The sequence below is a fragment of the Aythya fuligula genome, chromosome 15 (assembly GCF_009819795.1).
Source record: "Aythya fuligula isolate bAytFul2 chromosome 15, bAytFul2.pri, whole genome shotgun sequence".
Lineage (NCBI taxonomy): Eukaryota > Metazoa > Chordata > Aves > Anseriformes > Anatidae > Aythya > Aythya fuligula.
In genome coordinates, this window is record NC_045573.1 from 10,623,153 (window position 1) to 10,648,269 (window position 25,117).

Sequence of the window (25,117 nt, forward strand, 5' to 3'; positions counted from 1 at the left end):
AAATTACGATACTTGGCACAAGAGTTGACAATGTGACCCAATTTATAAAGAAAAAATTGTTCAGGTATCAACATACCTGAAATGGTACAACAAGTGTGTGAATAAAAAAACTCAAGAATAGTCCCAATATTTTACTAATTTATGTCCATTTTTAAACATTTTTTATGCTTTGTCCTGAATGTTTACCTGTTAAAATGCTAAAATGACTTCTAAAATAATTTGAAAATGTCCTATACTAAATGATCACATTCAACGGCTAAATTTGCTACCATGTGGCCCAACCAAAGCAGCACCTGTCTGCCCTGTGGCAGGCCCAGAAAATGTCCAGGTTTATTGTTTTATTTTATATTTATGCCCTGACAGCCATTTTGGGAGCAGGCCTGGGGCCTGCCAAGCTGAGGTGCTGCTGCCTCATGGCGGAGAGCAAGCTCGGTTCAGCCAGATTCCTTGGTTACGAAATGCCGTTAGTCAGTGACTAAAAAATGAAGCATTTGGAATAAAAAAAAAAATGACCTCCGTACCTGACCCCTGCCCTCAGAAGACCCTCAACTACAAGATGAGACACCGCCTCCAGCCGCCTGGGGGCGCCGCTCCCTCAGCCGCGGCGAGGCCGGGCGCAGGCGCTGCTGTGGCGGGCTGGGGCCGGCGGCGATGGCGGCGCTGCTGGAGCACAGGAGGCGGATCTGAAGGACTTCTTCCACCGGGACGGGCTGCTGGTGTGCGCCCGGGGACTCGGCATCGACCGCCTGCTGCTGCGCTTCCTCCGCCTCTACAGCGAGCCCGCTAGCTTGGTGCTGAACGTGAGCCCCGCCGAGAACGTGAGGGGAGGAGGAGGAAGGAGGCGGCTGCCCGCCGGCTGCTGCCGCCTTGGAGATGGGGTTTGGCGGCTGGGGGCTCTTCCAGGGTCGGTTGGCGGGTTGCGAGGGGCCCTTGTCACTTCTCGGGCCGTAAGTTAGTATTGCCTGCTCCCTGAAGAAAAGAGCCGTTAAAATACCGTGAAAAACGGGAGATAAAATTTTCAGCGTAGCTAAGATCTATCAAGTGGCAGTGGCTTGTACTTTCTTAAATATTGTCTAACTGCTATTGAAAATACTTATGTTTCTAAGTTACCTGAAAGGGTTTGAAACTTAACAAAGGATGTCTAATAATAAAACATCACCAGGATTCTGACTTCCTTATCTAGTATCTTACACTATCATGTTTTTTGATTTAATTACAATTAAATTGTAACTTAATTACAATTACAATTCTTTCTGTATCCATTTCATTGCTTGTTAGAATGAAGCCTGTTGTGTTTTTACTGTATTTTTTTTAGGAGTATTTTATTGATCAACTGAGGTCAGATGGAGTTGTTCATCTTCTTCAGCGCATTACCAACGAGGTTGCAAGTAACGCTCACTATGAATTTTACACACAAGGAGGAGTTACCTCTGCAACAAGTCGAATCCTCGTGGTAGGTTTCCTTACTGACACAATTCCTGCGAACCTCATTACTGGTAAGAGCTTAATAAAGTCAAGCTGTGACTGAAAATACATAAAGCTTAATTCTGTTGAAAGAGTTCAAATAACTGATATTAAGGTTGAAGAATTATTTAAAAAAAAAAAAAAAAAACAGAGGTAAAAAGAACTACATACATATTTGTTCCTAACTTTTTTCTTTTTTTTTTTAATGGTCATCTTTGCTCTAAACCTGTTTGTTTTATTTAATCACACAATTTGTAAACATCCACATTCTTTTTAGGTAGTGGATAATGTTCCTGTATGGCTTTCTGATATCAATAATAAACTGGAAAACAATCAGCAGTTAAACCATGCCATGACGTAAGAAACATGGATATTCAGAGTGGCTGCATTACTTTCCAAGGAAAATAACTGATTGTTCTTGAGAAAATAGTATCCAGAATACTCTCAGTAAATGGCCTGTGATTGAAACTGATTTTAGATTGCATATTTATCAACCATGCACACTTGCTGGTTTTTGCATTAATGAATTAGTCCTGATGACTTTTCCTATCAAATAAAATAAAAATGTCTTACTAATCTTGTAACATCTCGGATGCTATGTAAATAGCAATATTATGAGATAATGTTGTTAAAACTTCGCAAAGATTTTTGAACATAGCTTGTGACTTCATTTGTTGTTGCATATAAGTTACACATGAAAGATGTTCCAACTGTCTTGTTCTCTACTGTTCTGGTCCCCCTCTTCTCCTTGCCTCAGTTGTTTTTATGTTCTTGTCTAAGCTGGAAACCCTCTTATAGCCTGGAGAGCTAGTAAAACAGATGCATGAGAGTATAGGAATATTTTACTGGTATATAAATATTAACATCTTTATAATGTTTAAATGCAACAGAATACTAAATACGTAGAAGAATGTATGCTTTTGCTTCGTAAGCTGTATTTCCTTCCTTTTAGTCAACCTTTAAAACGTCAAATCTGTGAAACATATTGAACAGCTTCATGCTAAGGCAAAAGGACACTAGACTTGTCAATTCTGTTTTTTCCAACTTCAAAAAAAAAAAAAAAAGTAAACAGTTTCTGGGCACCTCCTTTTAATTTCTGTTCTTCCCTTTGGCTCCTTCCAGTTTGCCTTTCCCCCTTATCCTGAGGAAAAATACAAAACAAAATAAAACAAATCTTTGGGTTTTGTGTGGGTGAAAGGAATAAATGCACTAAAGATTTTTATTTTTTTTTAAATTACTGACCTGAAACGACACAGAGTTGTTATACTCATTGTAATGCCACTGGAGGTCAGTGTGACAGCAGTTTCTACAGACCTGGTGCTTCATTTAAAGCTTTGGTAATGCGCGTTTATATTGGAAACGTACTAACTGTGTGGGCAATTCAGCAGATAGGCCATTCAGTGCTCTTGTCTTGGGCAGGAGGTCTGCCTTTTTTTTTTTTTTCCTGTCCAGTCTAGAATTTACATCTTGTGTGCTCAACACTCTGCGTTACAAACTCTACCTTTTGGTATTACAAAGATGTAGAAATGAACAACACAAAGCTCTCTGAATTTTGCTGCTTGCCTTTCATGCTTGAACCATGAAAAGACTTGGGGTGCAGCACAAAGTAAGGAAAATGCTCACTGAGTTGCAGAGTTCTTCAGACAGTGTTCTCCGTGCCTCATTCTGTTTGTAAAATCAGCTGGCACCTTTGTAACTGTGTGGTCAGATTAGCTTATTGTGGCTGTGTTGGAACAAGGACCTACTCTACTGCTTACCAAAAGCTGGAGATGTTAAATTATCTGCCAGCAGATCCACGTGACTTCAAGGGATTTGTGAGCCTATTACAGTTTCTTCCTTATGAGATTTTTGTTGTTGTTTTTCCTTTGCAGTTTGTTACCTGTAATGCTGATGTGAAATCTAGTGCAGTATTTCTCTATGGATCAGTCACCAGAGCTACAGGCTCACATGCCTAGAATGAGAACGGTCATAATCATGAAATCATCAGATGGTTTTATGAGAGCATTCATAAGACCGCAGTCTTTGCATCTGTAGAAGTGGATTCATCTTGCGTTTAGCTTACTTTACATTTAAATTGTTTATAACTTTAGTTTATATGAACTCCTTGATAATTACAGTATAGCCATATTTCAGCCATCATAGCAAAACACTTATTAACTGATATTTACTGTTGATGTGAAGCTTTCTGTGCTTTAAAAAAATTTTAGGCTTTTATTCCTCTGGCTTTCTACATTGTGTATCTGCATCATACTCATCTTAATTTGAAAATTAAATGACATTTTAATGTTTTCAACTTTAGCTAAATAAAGAATGCTAAACACTAGAGGCACAGGCCAGTACCTGTAAAATCAGATTTTTCCTATTTTTTAACTGATATTTATAATACCTTTTTTTTCCTTAATATAGAAAGGAAAATATGTACTGAAAGCATTACATTATATATAGCTGTTAATCGTTGAATTTATGAATTTACATAATGGCATCTATATTGTAACTTTGCAAAAAATGGTTACTCATCAAAATAAATGTCTCACCATCACATCTTCACTTGGCTATTTTTTATCGGGATAAAAAGTGGCAAGTGGCATCTCCTGTAAGTGAAAAAATGGCATTTATATCTTGATTGATATAGTAGAAATCTAACATCCTGAATTTTCCACTTTATATTTCTAGACAATACATCACTACTTAGATCCTCTCTGGCATCAGCTTGGAGCTAAGACAAAATCTTTGGTCCAGGATTTGAAAATGCTGCGTACTGCAACAGTTTCTAACTCAGTATGATTGTGTCACTTTCCTCAATCTTCTGCAGTTACTGAAAGCAAGTGAAAAAGCTTTTGCTGAGAATTCAGGTAAACACTGAATAACCATACAAGTTAATGCATGAAACAGAGAAATTATGATATTTTTAATTAACATTCCTAAACATATGAAGGTATCTAATTAGGTTTTATATAACCAGCCATACGGACGTAGGTTTTTATTGACAGATAATGCTTTCATCTTCCCACTTAACTGCTGTTACTTAACAGTGTGAGATTTGCATCACATTTCTGTCTCTTATTAAGCTAGTAATTACATAGTAAGCAGGTAGCACAGGTAATCTAGATGAAAGATGTGAGGCTATTATTGGAAATGTCTGAAGCCTGAACACTTCAAATATCGAACAATTAACATTTTCTTTTTCTCTTTAGGTTGGCTGTTTCTTGACTCCAGTACATTGATGTTTGTAAATGCTCGAGTGAGAGTTTATCGCGTTGCAGATGAGAAACTGAATGAGAAAGGCAAAGTCTCTGGAAACATGTATGTAAAGAAGGAAAATGGTACTGATCTCTCCTAATTTTAAGTTTGAGAGTGTAATGCGATTTCAAAGATTCTGTATGTTATTACTTGTGCTGTGGTTTGTTACAGGATCTTACAGATTTCCAGACCTCAATCTGGTAGCTGGGATATATTGAGACATAATCTTTGTTCAAAAAGCATATAATAAACAACATAAAACAGTCACAAGTAAGGCATTCTTCTCAGCTTACTCAGCTGATCACTGGGAGAACTTTTATGGATTGTTCCTGAATTGCATAGATTTCAGCTTGATCTTTTGCATTTTATATGAAAGGATAAGAAGCTGCCATTACTTTAAATATATATATGTATTTTATTCAAGAGTTTCAGAATGGATGAACAAGTCAATACTTTTTGCTTCATTAGAGTGTTTTTCCCCATTTTAAATGATTCTGTAAGAGTGCTCTCCTACTCCATCAGCAAAACAAGTTGTGTATTTAGGCTGTTGAATTGTACATGCCTACAACCATCACACTATTGACACTGAACCACTAATTTAAAGTTCTGAAGGGTATTTTGTCTGTAAAAGCCGCTATGTTTAATCTTACTTTGTTTCAGAACTGAAAAAGGAATTGGTTCTAGAAAGTAACCCAAACTGGGAAGCTTTGATAGAAGTATGGAATGAGATTGAAAATGAGAATAAGAACAGTGAAGACTTCAGTGGTCCGGGTGAGAAAATACTAAATAATGTAAGTTTTCACAGTACATCTGATTTTCTCTTCTATTTGACTTTTGAGAGAAGTAGCTCTAATTCTTTACTGTGATCATACTAAAGAGCTGGTTTTAAACAATAATTTATGGACTTAAGACAAAGCGTTTCATGTGTTCTCACCAGTAGGATAGATAGTTTTAAGACAATTAGCTATTCAGTTTATCCCAGTGCAAATCAAAAGATCTCATCTGCTGTGGTCTTTGTTCTAAATAATGAGGCAACTTGTACATGTTCCAGCCTTCTACAGCAATCAAAGTAATGCAGAAATAGAACTGCTTCATAGCTTTACAGGCTGTATCGGTCTGTTACACAGTCTTTCCTGAACTGTTAAGAGTTCAGGGAACATAACATAGTCCTCTTGCTTGGAGTGCGGACGGGCATGGAGCTGCAGGGGGCTAGAACTATATTAGTTAAGGTACTGCTTGGTTCGGGTTCAAAAAAACAGGAGGTTTCATCTTTTGCCCATTCCATCTCATACATTTTCTTGGGCATCTAAAAATCGCTTTTCCTGGAGGTGCAGCTTCTTGGGTAGAGAGTAGAAGGTGAGTGTGTTTCTAACTAACTGCATTGCTGCCTCTCCTATTTTAGGACTTTTCATCCCCTTAAATTTCACCAAGAAATAGTAAGGGTAAAAAAGTGCTCTTTTCTCTCACCCACAGTGTTCTGACTATGGATAAGAACTGGCTCTCTAACCTAGTGTTGTAGGAGTTTGTCTGAATCAGCTTGCAGAGAGCTGTTATTCAAGGCCCACAAACCATTCATTTTGAATGGTCAAAATAAAAACCTTACTGTTTTAGATGATATAAGAATAAGGAATGCCAAACTTCTGTTAACCTTCTCTAATCTTGGTTTGATACAAAATATGATGCAATTTAGACTCCCTGGAGGTCCAGAACAACTGTGACCACCAAGTGTAAAAGGCGTTTGGCAGGCACACTTCTAGGATCATTAAAAACAATTTGCTCAAGATGTCTTGTAGCTGGATTAAAAGTACATCATAACAGATTATAAACATTATATTGTTTCTTGACTGCAGGACAAGTGCTTACTTGTGCCAGTGATGACTGAGCTTGTGCACAGCTCAGGGAGTATTTTACTGATGGAGAAGAAGCCTTTTTAACGAGACTGTATAATAAAACTTTTGGAAAGGATGAGGAAGCTGGAGAAGTGTGGATTAAGGACAGAAAAACTGTCAAGTCCAAAGGAAATGCCAGACAAGACACAGGGCCTCAAGCCAAAAAAGCCAAACTTGGAACTTCTTCAAAACAAACATGAGAAGCAGCAAGACTGGACTATAATCTAAATGATAGGGAAAACTGAGGAGGAAAACCAAGAGGAGTTGGATGTGGAAGATAACAGAGTTAAACAGCAGCCAAGAAGGCAGTATCGATGAGACCATTCCTGAAGATTTCACCTGTGGACTTACCTTCAGATTCTTACTATGATATTTTCAAAAACTCACTCACAATTATTCATCTGTTGCAGGGTTGCAATGATCCCTATGCTCTGACCAGGGTATGGCATGAAGTAGAACCAAGATACGTTGTGTTGCATGATGCAGAGCTATCTTTTGTTTGGCAGCTGGAAATCTACAAGGAAGCAGACATGGAAAGCCTCTGAGGCAAGTGAACTTGGTGATAATCAAGACTGTTCTTGATCTAATTTAATCTTAAAAGAAAAAGAAAATCTATTGTGCACTTCTGGCAGTCAAGGCACAAAATGCATCTAGTGATTTTCTTAAGCTACCTTTTAATTCCTGTTTAGCCTTCTTTTTAATTTTTAACACAACTATGTAGAATGCAATTGCAAGATAATTTTTACTTCCCACTAGGTATTTAGTCCCTTAATAACAGAAACACCTGTAATAAAATATCCATTCTATAAAAGGCAGTTTCATGAAGATAAGATATCCCCATGCAAATATATGATTTGAAGTCTTATATGTTTTTTTTTGTTTGTTTGTTTGTTTTCCCCTAAATCAGGACAATTGCAGATTGTAGTTTGTTATGCATAGTCTTCTGGGAAATTTTTTAAAATAATAAGAAAGTAACTTCTCCATTATATTTGCTTTGTGTCTGATATTATATATATATACATATATATATATATGTATATATATACACACACATATATATATCCTATGTCTATATATAAAGATATAAGATTTTTTTTGTTGCTGATTCTGGAGTATCTTTGCAGAAAAAAGATGATGTTTTCAGCTTACCTTTTTAAGGCAAATATCACTTTTCAGGCAGTTACTGCTGCTAATCTTAAATACTGTTTTTTGGTGTTTTTTTTAATTTACTAAATAGTTTTGTGTTGTGTTTTTTTTCCTTCTAAACCTACAGGGTGTATTTCCTCATATATGGAAGCTCAACAGAAGAACAGCAATACCTGACAGCTCTGAGAAAAGAGAAGGAAGCCTTTGAAAAACTCATTCGGTAAAAAAATTAACCTTTGTTATTAATTTCTTACATAATTCCCTTAAGTGATCACATTTCAAATGGTGAAGTTCTTAACTATGTGAAGGATAGATCTATAGAAGTTAAAATATATCTTCTACAATGAAATGCCGTATTTCTGTGGGAAACATCTGGAAATAAAAAGCAGTAGCTCCATTATCTGACTTTGCAGGAAACATTTTAGACACTTTCTTTATGAGTTTAAGTAATTTTCCTCTACAGTTTAATATATCTCATTGTCACTATACAGCGTATAGAAGGTAACATGATAGTTCTATTAAACTGCAGAGCATACTCCATAAACTATAGTGTATATAATGTGGCAACTCATTTGTCTTTAAAGTTTAAAATTAAATAAAGTTTTGATTTATTGTACTACTAAATATGAGGTATAATGTGAAAGGTGAAGTTCATCCATTATGGAAGTGTTGGCATCACACAGGATAGAAAGAGTTGGAGGTAATGTGTTAATTTGGTTAACTCTTTATTTTGCTCTTCAGGTGGACAGGAACAGAAGAGTACTCAACAAACTATAATAGTGGACATGCAGGAATTTCTTAGTGAGCTTCCATCATCGTCATGGTATTGACATTAAGCCTGTTACTTTGGAAGTTGGAGATTACATCTTAACTCCTGATGTCTGTGTAGAGCAGAAAAGTATCAGTGATCTTATTGGTTCATTAAACAGTGGAAGACTGTACACACAATGCACTTCGATGTCTCATTACTATAAGCTACCAACTCTTCTGATTGAATTTGATCCTAACAAGCCTTTCTCCTTGATTCCACAAGGTTCTCTACATCAGGAGATTTCCAGTAGTGATGTTACTTCTAAACTAACTCTTTTATACTGTTTCCCAAAGTTACGTATCCTGTGGAGTCCTCCCCACGCTACTGCTGAACTGCCTGAAGAGTTAAAACAAAACCATCCACAACCTGAGGCAGAAACAGCAGTGGCTGTAACAGCAGATTCTGAAACTCTTTCTGAGTCTGACACATATAACTCTTTGCAGATTAGTCTGCATATGACAACACAGAGAGATGATGCAACCCTAGCAGTGTCAGGTAAACCTGGTCATAAACAGAAGGCCAGGCCAACTAACCTAACATCTTGACTGCAAAAGCAAAACCCTACTGATACAGAGGTTTAACTAGACAAGCAGGGCTTGGGTAACTTAGCTTACCTTACAGTCTGTAAATAAAACCTTAATTCCATATATAATTTATTTAACTTGGCTTCCGTTGCCTAGAATTGCTTGAATCCTCAAGAACAGCTGGCAGACGCCAAGAGAAAAGAACATACTTAAGACAGCAGCAGAGAGGGGGTTTATTAATTATTAAAATCTCTGTATTTTATTTAGCTTCTGCTGCCATCTACAGTAGCCATCACCAATCTACACAAAGAACAGGTACAGCAGTAAGAGGAACAAAATAAACCTTCAGCACAAGAACATGCTGGGCTAGAAAGGCATGGTACTGTAACAGTTACTGTAAGACTTAATGAATCTCTTTGTAGACAGCATCTCTCTCTCTCAGTTAAGAGACTAAAAATTCATTCACACCTACTTCTCTGCTCTGTAAATGAGTTAACTCATCCACATAGTGCATAGATAAAAGCACAAACTTCATCAGCCTATGTGAATCAATACAGCAGTGGAGCTGCCTATGAACTGATAAAAGTTTTAAGTTCTCTTTGTAAGTGATTGGTATTATTTCTCTTTAGAATGTTTGTACATGGGTACCAAACAGTTTGATTCAGTTTCTAATTTTTCTATGTGGTCGTTTCATGATGAACACCATGTGGAATTTATTTTTAATCTCCTGGAGAGCCTTGTGTAATTAAATATTTTTCACTAGCTATCTCAATAGAAATTTTTACATTTCTGATAACACCAAGTAATGCTGCATTTCTTCCCAAACCTGTATGTCTAATAAAACCTGCTTGTGGTAGAAAGTAATCTGTCCAAGGCACACTGGTCATTTTTTCAGAATGAAACAGTAAAAAACAAACAAAAATGTAGTATCTGTTTTAATGGTAAAATTACCTTGCAAACAAATCCTTAGAAAAGATGCTAGCTTATGTTCACACCAGCAAATGCTGACTTCTACTTCCACTCTTCTCAACAGTCTCACTGTGATGTTTACCTCAATGTTGTCAGCACTGTATTAGAATCTGAAACAGCATGAACCCTGAACTCCACTTAGTATATCAAGTCAAATCTATTTTATTTTTTAGTTTTATTTTTTTCATCTTTTGATTTACATCTTTCGCTTTGGGAAATTTCTACTGCTCCAAACAACTGATTCTACTACTTACTGTGTTAGATTTCTATTTCTATAGAAGATTTCTACTTGATTGACAATCTGCCCCAGATGTTAGAAAACTCACTCAGGTTTTCAGTCTACATGAAACAAAGGACTGAATGGAACGGTAACATTTACCTTAATACGCATCTGATTTAGCTTGTGTTTCCTAGTCATTTTTACCTCAACAGAAATTTCCTTAGTAATCTACATGCAGGCCACGTATGGATCTTGATATATATCTACATATGGATAAAGACATAGATTGTGTATATTACATAAAACAATATGAAAATATATGCACTAAAAAGAAACAAATATGAAAATACTTTAAACTATTCTCTTGTTGGTTTATGATGTAAACAAGATGCGAGCAGCATTCTTTTTGGACTGTGGCAACTTTTAAGATACGAGCTCCCTGTGACTTAAAAAAAGACGAGATACCTGTATTAGTCAACAGCAGCCTGTTCTATCATACTTCAGAGAACAAAAAGCACGTCATTTTTACAAACCAAATGTACTTGACTAGCATACAGTGCTAATTCACTGAATCAGAAAGTTTTCACACCAGTGCTAAAGCTCAGAAATATTTGAGAAGAGTTCACTTCTTACTTTCCCTCCTTCCAGCGATCACCAAGTAACCTCCAACAGCTAACAAACAAAACCCTCTGCATGCCAGTCAGTAAAGCTATTACAGATACAACAAAATAATCCTTAATATGTTTCTCTTCTACGTAAATATAAAGCCAATAAGAAGACTAGACTTAAGAAGAGCCTCAATCATCTGTAATATTCTCATAAAAGACCTTTTTTGGTGATCGGAAAGGTGGATCTCACAAAACGCCATAAAATTAATTCCTGCATGATTAATGATCATACTGAATATGTTTGCATAAAATATAAACTTCAAACTCTTTGCACCACTGCTGGAAATTAAATCTCAAAGTTGACCCTAAAGTGCCTTTTCCCTATTTGCTATGCAGACATCATCCATGAGGATAGGGATTGCCCATAAGCCAACGAATTGTTCTTCTAAAAGCTTGCTACTGTTTAGACATGAAACTCTGTAAACTAGAAAAAGTTTCCTGAAATAAGCTTCTTACAGTTGAGCTAGTTTAAAAATAAATAAATGCAGTGATGTTTTATTAATAGAGGTGAAATATGTAAGCTAAAAAAATGGAGCAGATATACCAGAATTATTTATATTTTTATCTCTGCATTTTTGGCTCAGTATATTTTAGGACCAAGTTTATTTATCTATTAATTTAAGAATCCCATCATTAAAATCTTATATGAATGATGGAAAATCACTTCAGATCTAAATAAAAAATATTGCTACTGTACTGTATCTATTATATGTCAGTCTATGGATGGAAACAGTGGTATAGGAGTTTCACCAAATCATACTTGAAAATAAATATGAATCCTTTTAGAAAACCAGTGAGTATATTTCCAGTTGAAAGTATAAGCAAAACTTCAGTCAAATTGCCTTTCTATAAACTTTCAGCACTATGGTTGATAAAATATTTACCAATAATAAAAAGTGATTACTAAATATTAACCAGGAAAATGTTATGAACAAAAAATGCAATTACTTGCAATTTTAGTAAGAGGAGTTTTTAAAGAAAATGTGATACTATTGCACATAACTGTAGACACAAATGACACTTCATTCACAGAGTATCATATATCAAAGGCAGTAGCTGCTAATAGACAATCAAATGTAGGAAATTAAAAAATCTATGGCCCACAATCTTTTTACTGCAGAAAAAAAATAAAAAAGAATATAGTTTTTTTGCAGATTGGGTTTGTTGTAATTAAAGCAGCCATCATAAATTTATGGCACACTCAAAAGTTACAAAGTACTAACGCATTCACATGTACGTCAAACCACAAAATTAATGACATAAGTTGATTATTTCTATTAAAAGAGCTAAAACAATCCTATTTCTTGGAAAGATGCCTGAAAAAGTTCAAATAAATGAGATGATGAGAAAGAAGATCTTATGGTGGAGGAGGTGCTTCTCTGGGACTTAGTCTGTAGTTAGTTACTCTGTCAAAGATACCCACATAATGGTAGCTAAGTTAGTTCATTCGTTTCAGTTCCTGTTTGTACAGCAGGAATAATGCTTTATCCAACTTTACTCAAACAGCCACTTTTAGATGAACTTGATTAAAGAACTTTTTTGTTGTTGTCTTTAAAGAAATGCCTTTATAGAGCATTCACCAGATTGCTACCTTCATAAATTAAGACTATGACTGTGCATATTACATGTGGCTTTGCTTCACAGGAAACTAACAAATAGCTTCATGGTTGGACATCTCAAAGAACTCTACAACCTGCTGCAAATACCTAAATTTTAACAGGCTGAATACTTTAATACTGTTACTCAGATGAAGAACAGTAATACTAAAAAAGACAGGAAAAAAAAGAAAAGAAAAAGAAAAAACAATGCAGCCCATCTGTCAGTCCAAGTCAAATAAAAGATCATACCAAAATTAAAAACATGTTAAATTGCAACTGTGCTAGAAGTAAATCAGAAGAAGTGGGCTGCATTGTTTTTTCTTCATACAAACAGAAGCATCGATGGATTTTGGCATCTGATTTCAGCCAGAGGCACCCACTGAGTTTCAGGACAGTGAGCAGCTCTGCCAGTCTGCCACAGTCTGGGGGCCTGGCGAGTACAGCCAACCATTGTGAGGACACAGAGAAAAATGGGTCTTGTGCTCTTCCAGTGAAGAGATTTATGATGCACTAAGATGAAACAAAACAATCGTTTTCAAAGATGTCAGAACACATGAAAGATGAGGAAGTTTACTAATTTACATTGGATGCATGTGTTAATGAATTGTGCTTTTCCTCCATGCAAGAGAATGGGAAAACCTGTGATTAAAGGAATGCTAATTTCATTCTTTACTAAATAAATAAAGATGATTTATTTTCTAAGAAAATGTGGACTAAACATGTTTTGACCAACACCTGTAGTAACAAGGTATCAAAAAGGAGATCATTTTTTAAAGAAAAGGGAAAAAAAAAAAAAAAACTTTTGGAATGCAAACAGTAGGAGGGAGGAAGGGGTTTTATGGGAAAGTTTTCTAATACTCACTTTCATCAGAGCTAAAAACTTTTGATCGAGTTTCCCTCCCCCCAATCATCTGTACAGTCAGGGTTTTATTTAATTTACATGGCCTTTTGCAGAACATAAAAATCTTCCATTTGAACATTGTCTTTCCCTTGGTCACTGAAGAAACCAGACTTGCAAGAACAAAGGTAGCTGCTGCAGGAGCCTCGGAGCCAGCAGGCTGTTTAGGTTTCTATGCAGCTCTGCAAAGGAGCCTGCCTTTGCTCCTGGCAAGATAGAGAACAATGGGTCTTGAAAGACAGGAAAACCTTGAGATTCACGTGCCCACACCAAATCAGATCTGAAAACAAAACATCCTCTTCAGCACATCCCAGCATAGCAGCTTTAAAAATATTCAAAGATAAATTAGACAAAAAACCTCCTTTCTGGTAGCCCAGAGGTACGCAGTCCTTCACCAGTTGTTTGTGCAAGGTGTGAGGCTACAGGCATGCCTTACTATTTACTGGGGAGCTGTTGTGGTGCTAGGAAGCATCAGGATTTACCCACTTTGGGGGCTGAGCAGAAAAACAGACATTTACAGCTATACATGTATAAACTACATGAAGATATCCAATTAATCCCATTTCCTCCTTGTTTTGTTTAATACATGTAATTGCTAAATGAAACGGCATCATGCCACCTAGGTAAGCATTTGTGCAGACCTGCAAAGAAATGCTGGCATCGAATTCCCCTGCCACTCCCTGTAACTTCACCCACACCAACAGTGTACACACATCTTCAGTGTTGGCTCAGGCAGCACAGAAGCTCTGGCTGAGATGGTTCCCAGAGTCTCTGCTTCGCTCGCAGCCCAGCCGGCTCAGACAGGGCTCCCTGCCTAGGAAGGGAATGTTTTGAGCTGCGCAGCAGGGGATGAACGAGGGAGAAGGTGATGAGCAGGAGCAAAACATTCCCAAATCTCGCCTGCTTCTTCCTCTGCGCTCTGATTGCACCTAATCTCACAGGTAATCACTAAAATAACTTTAGTCAAAGCCAAAATCCAAGGGGTGAGAAACAAAAACTCTTTTGTCTTTTCGTTAAACCTGCCTCTATAAAACTTAAGCTAAATAACACATGGTCACGTGATCCTGAATTTTAATTCTTTGTCTAAAATTAATACTAGAATAAGTAAGTGAAAAAGACAACCGATAAATTCTATGTTCTACAAGTAATTTCTGAAATCTAAGAGGAAATTTCAGTTTGAAGGAAATAACATCCCAATGCTGTATTTGCCTCCACTCTTTTGCTGTTCTGTGAGAAGCTGAACTTTCAAGTCACCTCTCAATGCTGGTGTCCTTGGGTACAGGGGTGTGCCCTACTGGTGGAGTGGGTGCAGGAGAGGTTTATAAAGCGTTAATTACAGGCTCAAAGATCTTCACTGAAGGGCTTGTGTGCCCTAGAAGGAGGCTGTACTTTTTGCAATCTGATTCTCCGAGCAAAAGCTGGTCTCCAAATACATCCAGAAGTTGTGTTGCTGCAGGGTCTCCTGAGTACACTGCCATGCTTTTGCAGTGGTCAGTCCTCTGGAGACATGGCTTGCAAGTGTACTCAGGTTATGCTCAGGGTTGTCTTCTAAGGGTGGCATCTCAGCTCCTGAATTCAAGTTGTGTTTTGACACATTTTGTTCTCAGCCTCAGAAGTAGTAATTGTACAGCTTGCTTGGACAGCAAAACACTTTGAATCTTATTTATAACTCTTAGTTGTTTGATACGGAAAAACATTGCCTCAGCTCTAACTTTCATGTTCTCTGAAAGTTTATTCTGTGGAATAGGGACCATTGTAGCAAATATGTATTTTTTTTTTTGAATAGATGGCAGAACCAGTCAATTATTCTTCAGATAATCCATTTTTATTTTTACTATGTTTTTTATTACTAAGGCTGTGTGATGTTTCTGCCTAGAAGCCATGCTGTTTGTGTCTGCAGAGTCCACCAGCCTTCTCCAAACTGATACTCATCCAATTCTGCCTTCCATGTTGTGACAGACAGTGGGAGAGAAAGGTGGGAGAACTTTCCACTGAGTGTCCCCCATTCCCTTGGCCTTCACATGAAAACTTATGCCTCCTAGCGGCCTTTCTCAGCAAAGAACATTTTTGATTGAAAATCTAAAAGCACTCCTGTGGCTGTCCAGAGCTGACACCAGGTTAGAAAACAGCATAGTTCCCATCCAGCCCTTTGGTTTAGGCTTTGTATTCAGGGTGCTCTGGGTCTCAGGCAGAAAGGAAGGAAGTGCATCACTGCATTTATTGCTCAAGACCCCCCTTTTAATTTGTGTACAAAATGAAAAGATCTCAAGTTTCAGCATTACACCTTTTTGATTCAGTTCCTGAGGGACGTTCACTGTAGTTGCAGTAGGGCATGGTAATGCAGTTACAAACATGTCTGTATATACAATCGTATACTAAACAGGAATGCTAAGGTTCACTGTAGTGTATTTGTTATTTAATTCCTTAACCTTACAAGCATGACATTTTATCATTTTTACATGTAACAACTATATGCACACACACAAAAGGTATGTATAGTTATGTCTGCACATATATCTTTTTTGTGTTGCTTATGAAATCTTACCCTAGGGATACAATGCTCCATCTGAAGGCAGATGTCCCAGCAAGTGCACCATTCGTTTGAATTGTATGTCCATAACACTATTCCCCACAACTATTGCCTTACCTACAGTGCTGGAAGCTTAGTTTTCTGACACTGTAGCACAAATGCCACTCAATGGCACTGATTGAACAACTGCTGTGTTCTATGGGTTTCCACAGAAAAGTTCACAAGTATGCGGCCCTCTAAAAATCAGCAAGTGTATTCTGTAGAAAACACAAATGAGTATTAGGTTTTCATGTATCTTTCCTTTCTTGGAGAAGAGTTCTTCCCAGCAGCAGCCTTTGGGCCCATCCCTAAAACTATTAATACCAAAGAGAAACAAATCAGTGAAGTTTTTATAGAAACACAAACTGTTACTTGGCCCAGAGCTTTTCCTAATGAAAGGAAAAAAGAAACCTTAGTGTCTGTATATGAACTTTTGTGGTTCAGGTGAAGTGAGGGAACAGGCTTCACTGTACATAGAACTGTCACAGATTTTGTCAGCAAACTAGGAATGCAGTGTAGTAAGGTAAGCGTAGCCATGAAATGAAGATTGATCTCAACCACATAAAAGAAATAAAAATAGTTTGGCAGCTATTAAAAGGTAAATATCCCAATTCAGAAATACCCTCTTATTTTAAAAATGGTATCTAGAAAATACAGTAAGATAAGATTCTGTACTACTGAATACAACAAACTATATATCCCCAAAAGTCTTAAAGTCAAGGGTTTAAAAATTAGGAAGCAACCCAGTGCAAGCTACCTCTGTTCAGACCTGGAACATCATTGCGTATGTGAGTCATGTGGACAAACTGGTGCCCAATCATGTAATTAAAGTCTGTTAGGTAATTCACACACTTCAGTATGCCAACTCCAGAAATTCACATGGAAACAAGAGTACAAGGAAAAATAGTAGTATACAACCAAAATGTCAAGAAGTATAGAGAATGGACCAAGAAACTAAATCAGTGATTGAGACAAAGTGTCTTGACAGTAGCAGGGACCCCCAGCCAGAAGTGGTAGAAATACTGACATAGCAGACTGTGAGTCTTCCATTATCTAAGTGGCAAGGAGATCCCAGAGATTTCTGGCATTTAGTTTAAAGAATGGCCGAGCATTATGTAAACAGATTCAAATAACTTTTGCCAAAGAATCACAATTGATTTGGCATCTTCTCCCCATATTATTAATGCTTTTATAAATATATGAATACGAGGAATATTCTAATGGCAGAAAGAAGAGTTGTTGTTCCAGTGCTGTAGGGTAGTAATCACCATGAAAATGTTGCTCATGGACTCGTCAACCTGGTTTTGATCCTGGATAGAATTGACATTAACTGGTTAACTTTATAATCTCAGCTTAGAAGGCACCCTCTTTTAATGACAGTGAAAGATTAATATAAGACAGACCTCACTAAGAGAAACAGATCTAATTAAATAAATAGATAAAAAGACTTATAAAGGAAACAATCTCTACATAACATAGATATATTGTGTCAGAGTAATTACCTTGTTTCTAGAAGAGTGTTGAAATCACCACTGCTACACTGGATTGGTTAAAACCACTCCATCCATTCTTCCCTTTCAGTGGTTCCCTGGGAACCATTCCCCACTGAGCAGAGAGAACATAATTTTCTTGGGACTGAAAAGTGGCGGAACAGAGGTAAGACTGTTCCCCTAGTGTAGTGCAGGATGCACCTGTGGGGAAGACTGCCTTCGGTACTCTGGTCCAAACACTGCTAAGAATTTTACATTAAGATGTCATAGGATAAAATCCATAAACTTTAATGTAGGCACCATCCCAAACTTCTGCTTTGCTGATCTTGGAGAGAAACATTATAACTTCATTAGTCCACTGAATAAGTTTATCCAAGAAATTAATGAGGTAATTTGATTACAGCCTACAAGCACTTACACTATTAAAATCCTGCCACATGAAAAAAGGCTCTGTACCAGAGCCAAGATCTTCTACAAGTGTCCAGACCAGTCAAGCCTTAAAAGAAGCGGTACATTTATAACCCTGATGGGAATTGTCCATTGAAGCAGTCTTCATTAAATCAAATAGGACAGCTTTCTAAAAGCTTGACCTTTTCTCACTGTTTTATTGATATAATTAAAACCTCTGAATTAATGAAAAGCCATGCTTTGCCTTACTGTAAGCAGTACCAGCCTAACTGCTCTGTCACCTGCTCTTTGGTTGTCATTTCTTTATAAAATACTTTCAAACACTGAAGTGGCAGTGGTGAAACAGAGAATTTCTCATGCAAACACAGTTTTGCACAATTCTTCCTTTTTTTTTTTCCTCCCACTACATTCATGTACCTTTTTAGTCTTTATTTATTTATTTATTTTCTTGGAATTTTAGGTGAAGATGCTCTGCTGCCCTCACCTCAGAATATCTCTATTCTTTCTACCAACATGAGACACTTCTTAACATGGAGTCCTGTGACCATCCAGGGTGAAACTGTGAGATACTCTGTTGAATTTCAGGGGTAACTTCTGGCTTCTGTTTTGATGTTGTTTTTAATTCTTTGTTCTTTCAGCACTATTTACTCAGACTTACAGTTCTGCACAGTTCAGATTTCTTGAACACTGTTCAAATCACAAGTTTAAGAGAAGTTCTGTGAAGTTTGATACTCCAGCACTGTTGATCATGAGTGGAAAAAAACTAATTTATGGTCTAATGCTGAGGCTGCTTACAGGCTATGCTTGAGATGATTGTTAATAGATACCTGGGTAATCCATGGTATTCATTAATCCTACATACGAAAAGTACTTCTGACCAAAGAATTCAAAAATTAGGAAGTTAAGTGACAGTTTATTTAGAAGAGGAAAGAGATGTATTCAGTGTTAGTCTTTTAAACATATTACAGAACCACAGAATGGGTGGGGTTGGAAGGGACCTCTGAAGATCATCTAGTCTGACCCCCCCCACAGAGCAGGGTCACCTAGAGCACCTTGCGCAGGATGGCACCCAGGCAGGTTGTGAATATCTCCACAGAAGGACTGAAGAGACTGAACATCCTCTCTGGGAAACCTGTTGTAGTGCTCTTTCACTCTCCCAGTAAAGAAGTGCCCCCTCATATTGAGCTGGAACCTCCTGTGCTTCAGTTTGTGCCCGTTGCCTCTTGTCCTGTTGCTGGGCACAACTGAAAAGAGGCCAGCTCCCCTTCCTTTCCCTTCCCTTTCTTTTCCCCAGGGAGTATGAACGTGAGTATGCTAATGAGAGCTGGATCCCCATCTGTGAGTGTTCACTCATCACAGCTACAGTGTGTAACATCACAGAGGATATCTCAGCCACTGTGGCCTATAATCTGCGTGTAAGGGCAGACACTGGTGCTCGAAGATCACAATGGGGCACCCTGAAGGGTTTCTTCAATCGCATCACAAGTAAGTCCTGCTATTTGAGTTAAGCTACATCAGTTATGTTCATTTCTGAGTTCTGTCCTTCAGTAATGCCCTGACTGGTGGAGTGGTTTATCTGACAAGTGGTCATGAAGGATGATAATGTAGCGTTCCTACAGTATAGATTGCAATGCAACAGACCCCATCATTCAGGGACCTTACAGTTTCCTACAGCAAATAATAATTTAGACAGCAGTTTTTTTAAACAGTTGAAGATTTCAGCTTAGCCCCATAGTTCTGCCACTGACTGGAGCATCTCACCTTTCTGTAAGCAGCTCTACCTGATCAGCTCCTGCCAGCTACAGCATTGCGGAAGGACTTACTGCAGACAGTGGAGGACCCTCATATAGAAGACTAGAATTTTTCATTCCCCAAAGTGCTGGAGCCATCAGCATCTTTTAGGACTTAAACAGTGGCTTTGGGCAGTTCTCATCCTGGTTGCCACAAGGAGGTTGGTGTGCTGCACATCCATTTATCAGCATCCAAGCAACTCCTCCCTCCAGCTCCCCAGCATCTTAGGTCCTCAACTTGTTTCCTTCAGCTGGCACCTTCATAAACCCTGTTGTAGTCTGATCCCAAGTCTACACCCAAACCCCACCTTTAACCATCACTGAGGAAGATGTGGCACAATGAAGTTTTTTCTTTCCTGACTATGGTTTTGGTCCTCCCCTCACTTTGAGAACAGGCTACCCAGAGTCTATTTGGCCTAGGACTTAGACAACCTTGGGACATAGTTCCTAGGTAGGATCTCAGGCAGGTACAGTCTGTAGGTAATGTTCAGACTTGTTTTCAATCAAAGCCCTTATCAGTGGCCAGAGCTGTTTCTGAGCTCAGGGGGAGCCACAGAAGGGAAGAACCCACCACACTGCTGTGGACTTGTCTGGCCATGTCCAGAAGCGTGACAGCTATCCTCAGCGGTATTACACGTTCAGTGGCCACCTTGCATAACAAGTACACTTTATGTTTAAATGAGTCTTTTGAGGGGACCTGCTTGTCCTTTCATCTTTGTGGTAAACAGTAAAAATGCCTCATGGTTTGTGCACATTGTGTCAAGGCCTATTTGTGAGTTCTCCAGAGTGGCCACCTAGAACTACCTTTATACCCTTTCCCTGTACTAAGGCATCACAGAGGCTTCCCAGTACAATGAAGCGTTTGACAGTTTGGTCCAGCATCTTAAGAGACCCCAGTACAGTCCTCTTGCTAAACTGTGAAATCTATGAAGATACAGCTTGCAATGGGCTGTAATGTGAATATGTGAACAAAGGAGACAGAAAAGGCATTATAAAGTTGTTGTGCCTATACGTTTTTGCTGCCTTTACTTTGGTGTCTCTTAGTAAAACTGGCATTGAGTCTAGTAGGAACTAAGGAATTCAAAGCACAGCCTGCAAGTTGTGTGTGTGATTTATGGACAGACAGAGCACCAGCACAAACCACAGTACTTCTAGACTAAAAAAGCTCTAGCCTCAAAGCCTTGGGTATAGATATACATAAAGTATGGCAGTACATGGAAAACAGTTTTAACAGACCTTCCTTAAAACAAGCAGTTTAGTTGATTTTAGTTCTTCATTTGTCAAAGTTCATTTGGTTGGCATCCATTGTGCCAGCACAAGAGATAAGTATTAAATGCTCCTGTTTGGTTAGTATTTGTGTCTTGCAGTGTTCATTTGATAATACATTAAGTCAATGTTATTTTTAACCTTCAAACGGTGTTTTCACTTTTTTTTTCCTTGAGACATGATCATGCTAAGCAGCTTATCAGCTTTTGATTTAAAAACACAAAGCAGTTTTCCAGGCCTCCCATTTGCACCACAGTCATCATGAGCATACTTTACGTGTTCTTACTCTTCAGCATTACTGGCAATTCACTGTGTGTAAGAACAAACTCTATTAAGAACATCTCTTCTGTATGTTTTGTATGTTCTCTTTCCTTTCTTGAAAGCAAAGAGGTTGAAACCAATTTCAGCTATAACAGAGTAGTAAAGAATCACATAGGTAAGTGGTGCAAATATGATCTCTGTACTGCTTTGAATCACAAAGGTGCAGTGTGTAGTTTCATCCATGCTTGACTTATTCTGATTGTTTCACTAGTTAGTATTCCTCACAGCAGAAACCCAGACCAAACCAAACTTTGAATATCAGAGTAAGCATTAAGCAAATCACCAACAGATTTACTTGCATACTAGTTATAAAAACACGTCGCAGCAGATAGTCAGCCCAGCCAACTATTTCTAAAAACATATAGATACTGAAACAAAATCTGGATTCATGTGAACTGACTGAATTAACCCGAGGCCTATGGTACTTTCCCTTTCACCTTTGAATAACTGCCAAAATTCCCATGAAGGAGCAGTGGTTTCACAGTTCCTGTTTTGTATATTAGAGCTAAGATAATGCCCAAAAGCAGAAGAACAGGCCTGATCTGGTGTCTCAATTTCTGGTTGCCCAGCTGGTTCTGCTGCTGTTGATCACATGGGACCCTCAGGCCAGACACCTCCTCCACCAGATAAAATTTAAAACCTTTCAAGTCTGTGCAACTCACCTATTGCCAAACTCCCCTTCACAATGACAGTCACCGTCTTCCTCCTGCTCCAAATCTCCTGCAGTATCTAGACAAACGGGGAGTAGTGTAGAGAAATGTTTCTGCCCCATTGAGGCAACCAGATTAATATTACCATGCTCATGGTGGAGCTGAAGGACAGTCATGGTAAGGACCCTATCCTGCTCTCCTAGATAGGAAAAGGAAGACTTATTTGAAGATTTGCCTCAGGTGTGATAACAGTGCTCTCTCTCTGTTGGCAGCTTCCCTGACCCCACCTCCAATGAAGGTCATAGCAGATGGGTATCATTTACTAGTGGAGCTGAAAGACATGGGGCCTGCCTTTCAGTTCTGTGTCCTCTACTGGAAGAAAGGCCAGGAGAGTAGGGTGAGTTTTACGCTTGGATTTTGGGCACAAACAGAAAGCCCATGTGATTTAGAGTGGAAGCATACAAACATTTCTCCGGGTCTGTTTTTCAAGTCCAAGGTGCTGCTGTGAAGCTGGAGGACCTGCCCAGAGGCCATGTATGCCATATTCCTCTGTGCTTCAGGCTGGCCAGGACAATTGTAGCCTGCTTAGTGCACCCAGAGCCCTAATGCTTTCTTATTCCATGGCTGTTAGTTTAATAGGCTTTTGAAATGAATCTTGACTACCTTTTGGAAATCCAAGTAACTGAGTTGAACCTAGCCCATGAGCTTAAACATTAGAAAGCATCCTATAGGCTTGTGTCTACTTTCCTTTTACAAATGAACCACTACTTTTCTTCGATATATAATATTAATCACCTAAATATTAATTACAAACTTCATAATAGATTCTACAAACTGGACTGTCACAAACATGAGGTTTACTGGTTAGTGCATGTCCAGATCTTTTAATCTTCTAATGTTTTAATAATTGTCACATTGGACATATCTGATCTTTTCAAACTAATGGCTGTCAAGGTCATGTTTCTGTGGAGAAAGATATTTTGATGAAGAGACAGACTTTGCCCTGCTAGAAGAGCCTTACTGGCTTGCAGGTATAATGTGTATGTGATGGTGAAGGCTTATCAAGCCTCCTGTGAGCACAGGCTTTGCCTCTGCATCACACCAAGATTTAGAAGCAACTAATTTTCACCTGTTCTCCCATGACCGGGCAGGCTGGGAATAGCAACTTCATCTTGCTAGCAGTTCATGGAGTTGTATTTGCTACAAGAAAATCAGGTTACAAGAAATTCAGGTCAGGTTCATCTGCTGTTTAAACTGTACTGGAACGTGTTACAGTTGCGCACACCAAATGCACTCACTCCTCACTAGCCCAGTCCATCCCCTCTCTGTGCTCTAATCGTGGTGCAGCTCTTGCACCCCTATCACAGTGTATCTCTGGCAGCCTTCTCATATCATGCTAGAACAGGCACGATATTGGCATCCCAACAAAAACCCTGGTCCCAGATCAGTCATCAAGCCTGGGGAGTAAGTCATGGTCTAGTGTTCTGGCTGAACACCAGTCTTTGGCTCATGACTCTCTCTTTGCATCCCCTCCTAGTCTTCCAGGCATGTGTGGTCTCATTCTGCACTCAGCTGTGCTTCTTAGTCTGCTGTTTTTCTATCTCCTCTTATTCACACAATCCTCTGTGACACCTCCTGCTCCTGTTATTCTCCTTCCTTTTCTCCCAGTAAAGTCTGGGCTAGCATTATATTAGGAATCCTGCTCTTATTTAGGTCCTTGCCCTACATTCTGATATTCTCTTTCCTGGGCCTATGGCAGATGCACTGGAAGATGGTGAAAGATGTCAGCTCCACAGTTCACCTGGACACCATGGAGGCAGGACATGATTATTGTGTAAAAGCTCAGACATACGTCGAGACGATCAACAGAAGCAGTAGCTTCAGCCAGACACAGTGCGTGAGGGCACAAGGTAACAGCCAGCCTTCCTGCCTCTTCCCTTTGTGTAGTCATGCCCCAGGAGGATATCCCAGCATCTCTTATTTTTGTTTACAGCCATTATCTCCTGTCTTCTTTATAAATTTGCTACCCACTTTTTCCTTGGGGGAAGTGAAAAAGGAAGACTTGGGAGTGCAGGCCCCTACAGTGGCAAGGGTATCCTTATGTGGAGTGGGCTGACAAAAAATTTCACCAGAGGGGGTGGGAAGGGCAACTGCAGAGGGCAGAGTATGGTTGCATTGAGTAGTTTCTCCTCACAGTCTGATAAATTTTGCTGCTTCTTTTTTTTCTAGGTGGCAGATCCTTGTGGCTCGTTACTGCCATGATATCCTCTGCTGGCTTTGCTCTGGCAGCTTTGACCCTGCTTTTCCTTGCCTGGAAAACAAGTAAAATCTTTCAGTATTCCTGCTGCCCCATTGCTGTCCTGCCAGACACACTGGTAAGTTTTTTGTTTTGCTTTATTGTTTTTAGGGTGATGTATATTCACAGAAGCATGGGGCAGGCAAAAAAAAAAAAAAAAAAAAAAAAGCAGACACATGCATATGAAGACTTGTTTGTTCCAGTGTGATGGCAGAGCTGGTGTCCAGGGGAAAGAGAAGCACGCCATATCGTAACTTCAGAAACAGGACAGCAGAAAGTCTGTATGACCAGTCAGCTGAGCTGTAGGGATGAAGCAGCCCACATGAGGTGGTTGCATGGCTGTCACTGCCTTTGGCCTAGAGCCCTGAGTGGGGACAATGCTCCTGGTGCTTGCAGGAAGCAGCTTGTGAAGCATGGGCTGACCCTGCTTGACCAGCTGCTCCCTGAACAAAACAGCTGTGTCACTGGCAATACAGCTCCATGTCCTCTGGCATCAACATCTAGCTTCTTAACTTCTCGGCGAGGATAAAACAGTTATCAAGAGCAGCCTCTTGTCTTGCTCACCCAGGAGGAGTATATCAAAATCAGTAGCTTAAATATACTGTACAGGTCAAGGGAGAATGCAGGCAGGAGCTTTTGTGGTTGTGATTTGACCACTGGGTCTCTGCACAGTTGTGGCAGGCAGGATGAGAGGAGGTTTATGTGGAGAGGTGAAAGATAGACAGACTAGCTCATCAGTCTGAGGGTGTTTGAATGAGTGTATTTGTTTTACAGAAAGCAGTAGAGCCCCCCACCCAGCTGATACTGTGTGGGAATGAAGAAGCTGAGCAATGTGATCTGATGGTGTGTGTGATGCCTTCAGAAGAGGTTCTCCGACTTTGGATTCAAGAAACACTTTAG

General features: G+C 38.9%; 1 protein-coding gene and 1 pseudogene across 1 annotated transcript; both read left to right on the forward strand.

The window, feature by feature from the left end:
• The first annotated feature begins 651 nt into the window (after positions 1-651).
• On the forward strand, positions 652-9,817 carry LOC116495346 (annotated as a pseudogene).
• A 4,478-nt stretch (positions 9,818-14,295) lies between these two features.
• On the forward strand, positions 14,296-25,117 carry IL20RB (interleukin 20 receptor subunit beta). Its single transcript, XM_032197764.1, has 7 exons — positions 14,296-14,366; positions 18,344-18,481; positions 19,189-19,379; positions 22,194-22,318; positions 23,681-23,831; positions 24,151-24,296; positions 24,992-25,117. Exons 1-7 carry the CDS (start codon positions 14,296-14,298, stop codon positions 25,115-25,117), a joined length of 948 nt encoding a protein of 315 aa, XP_032053655.1.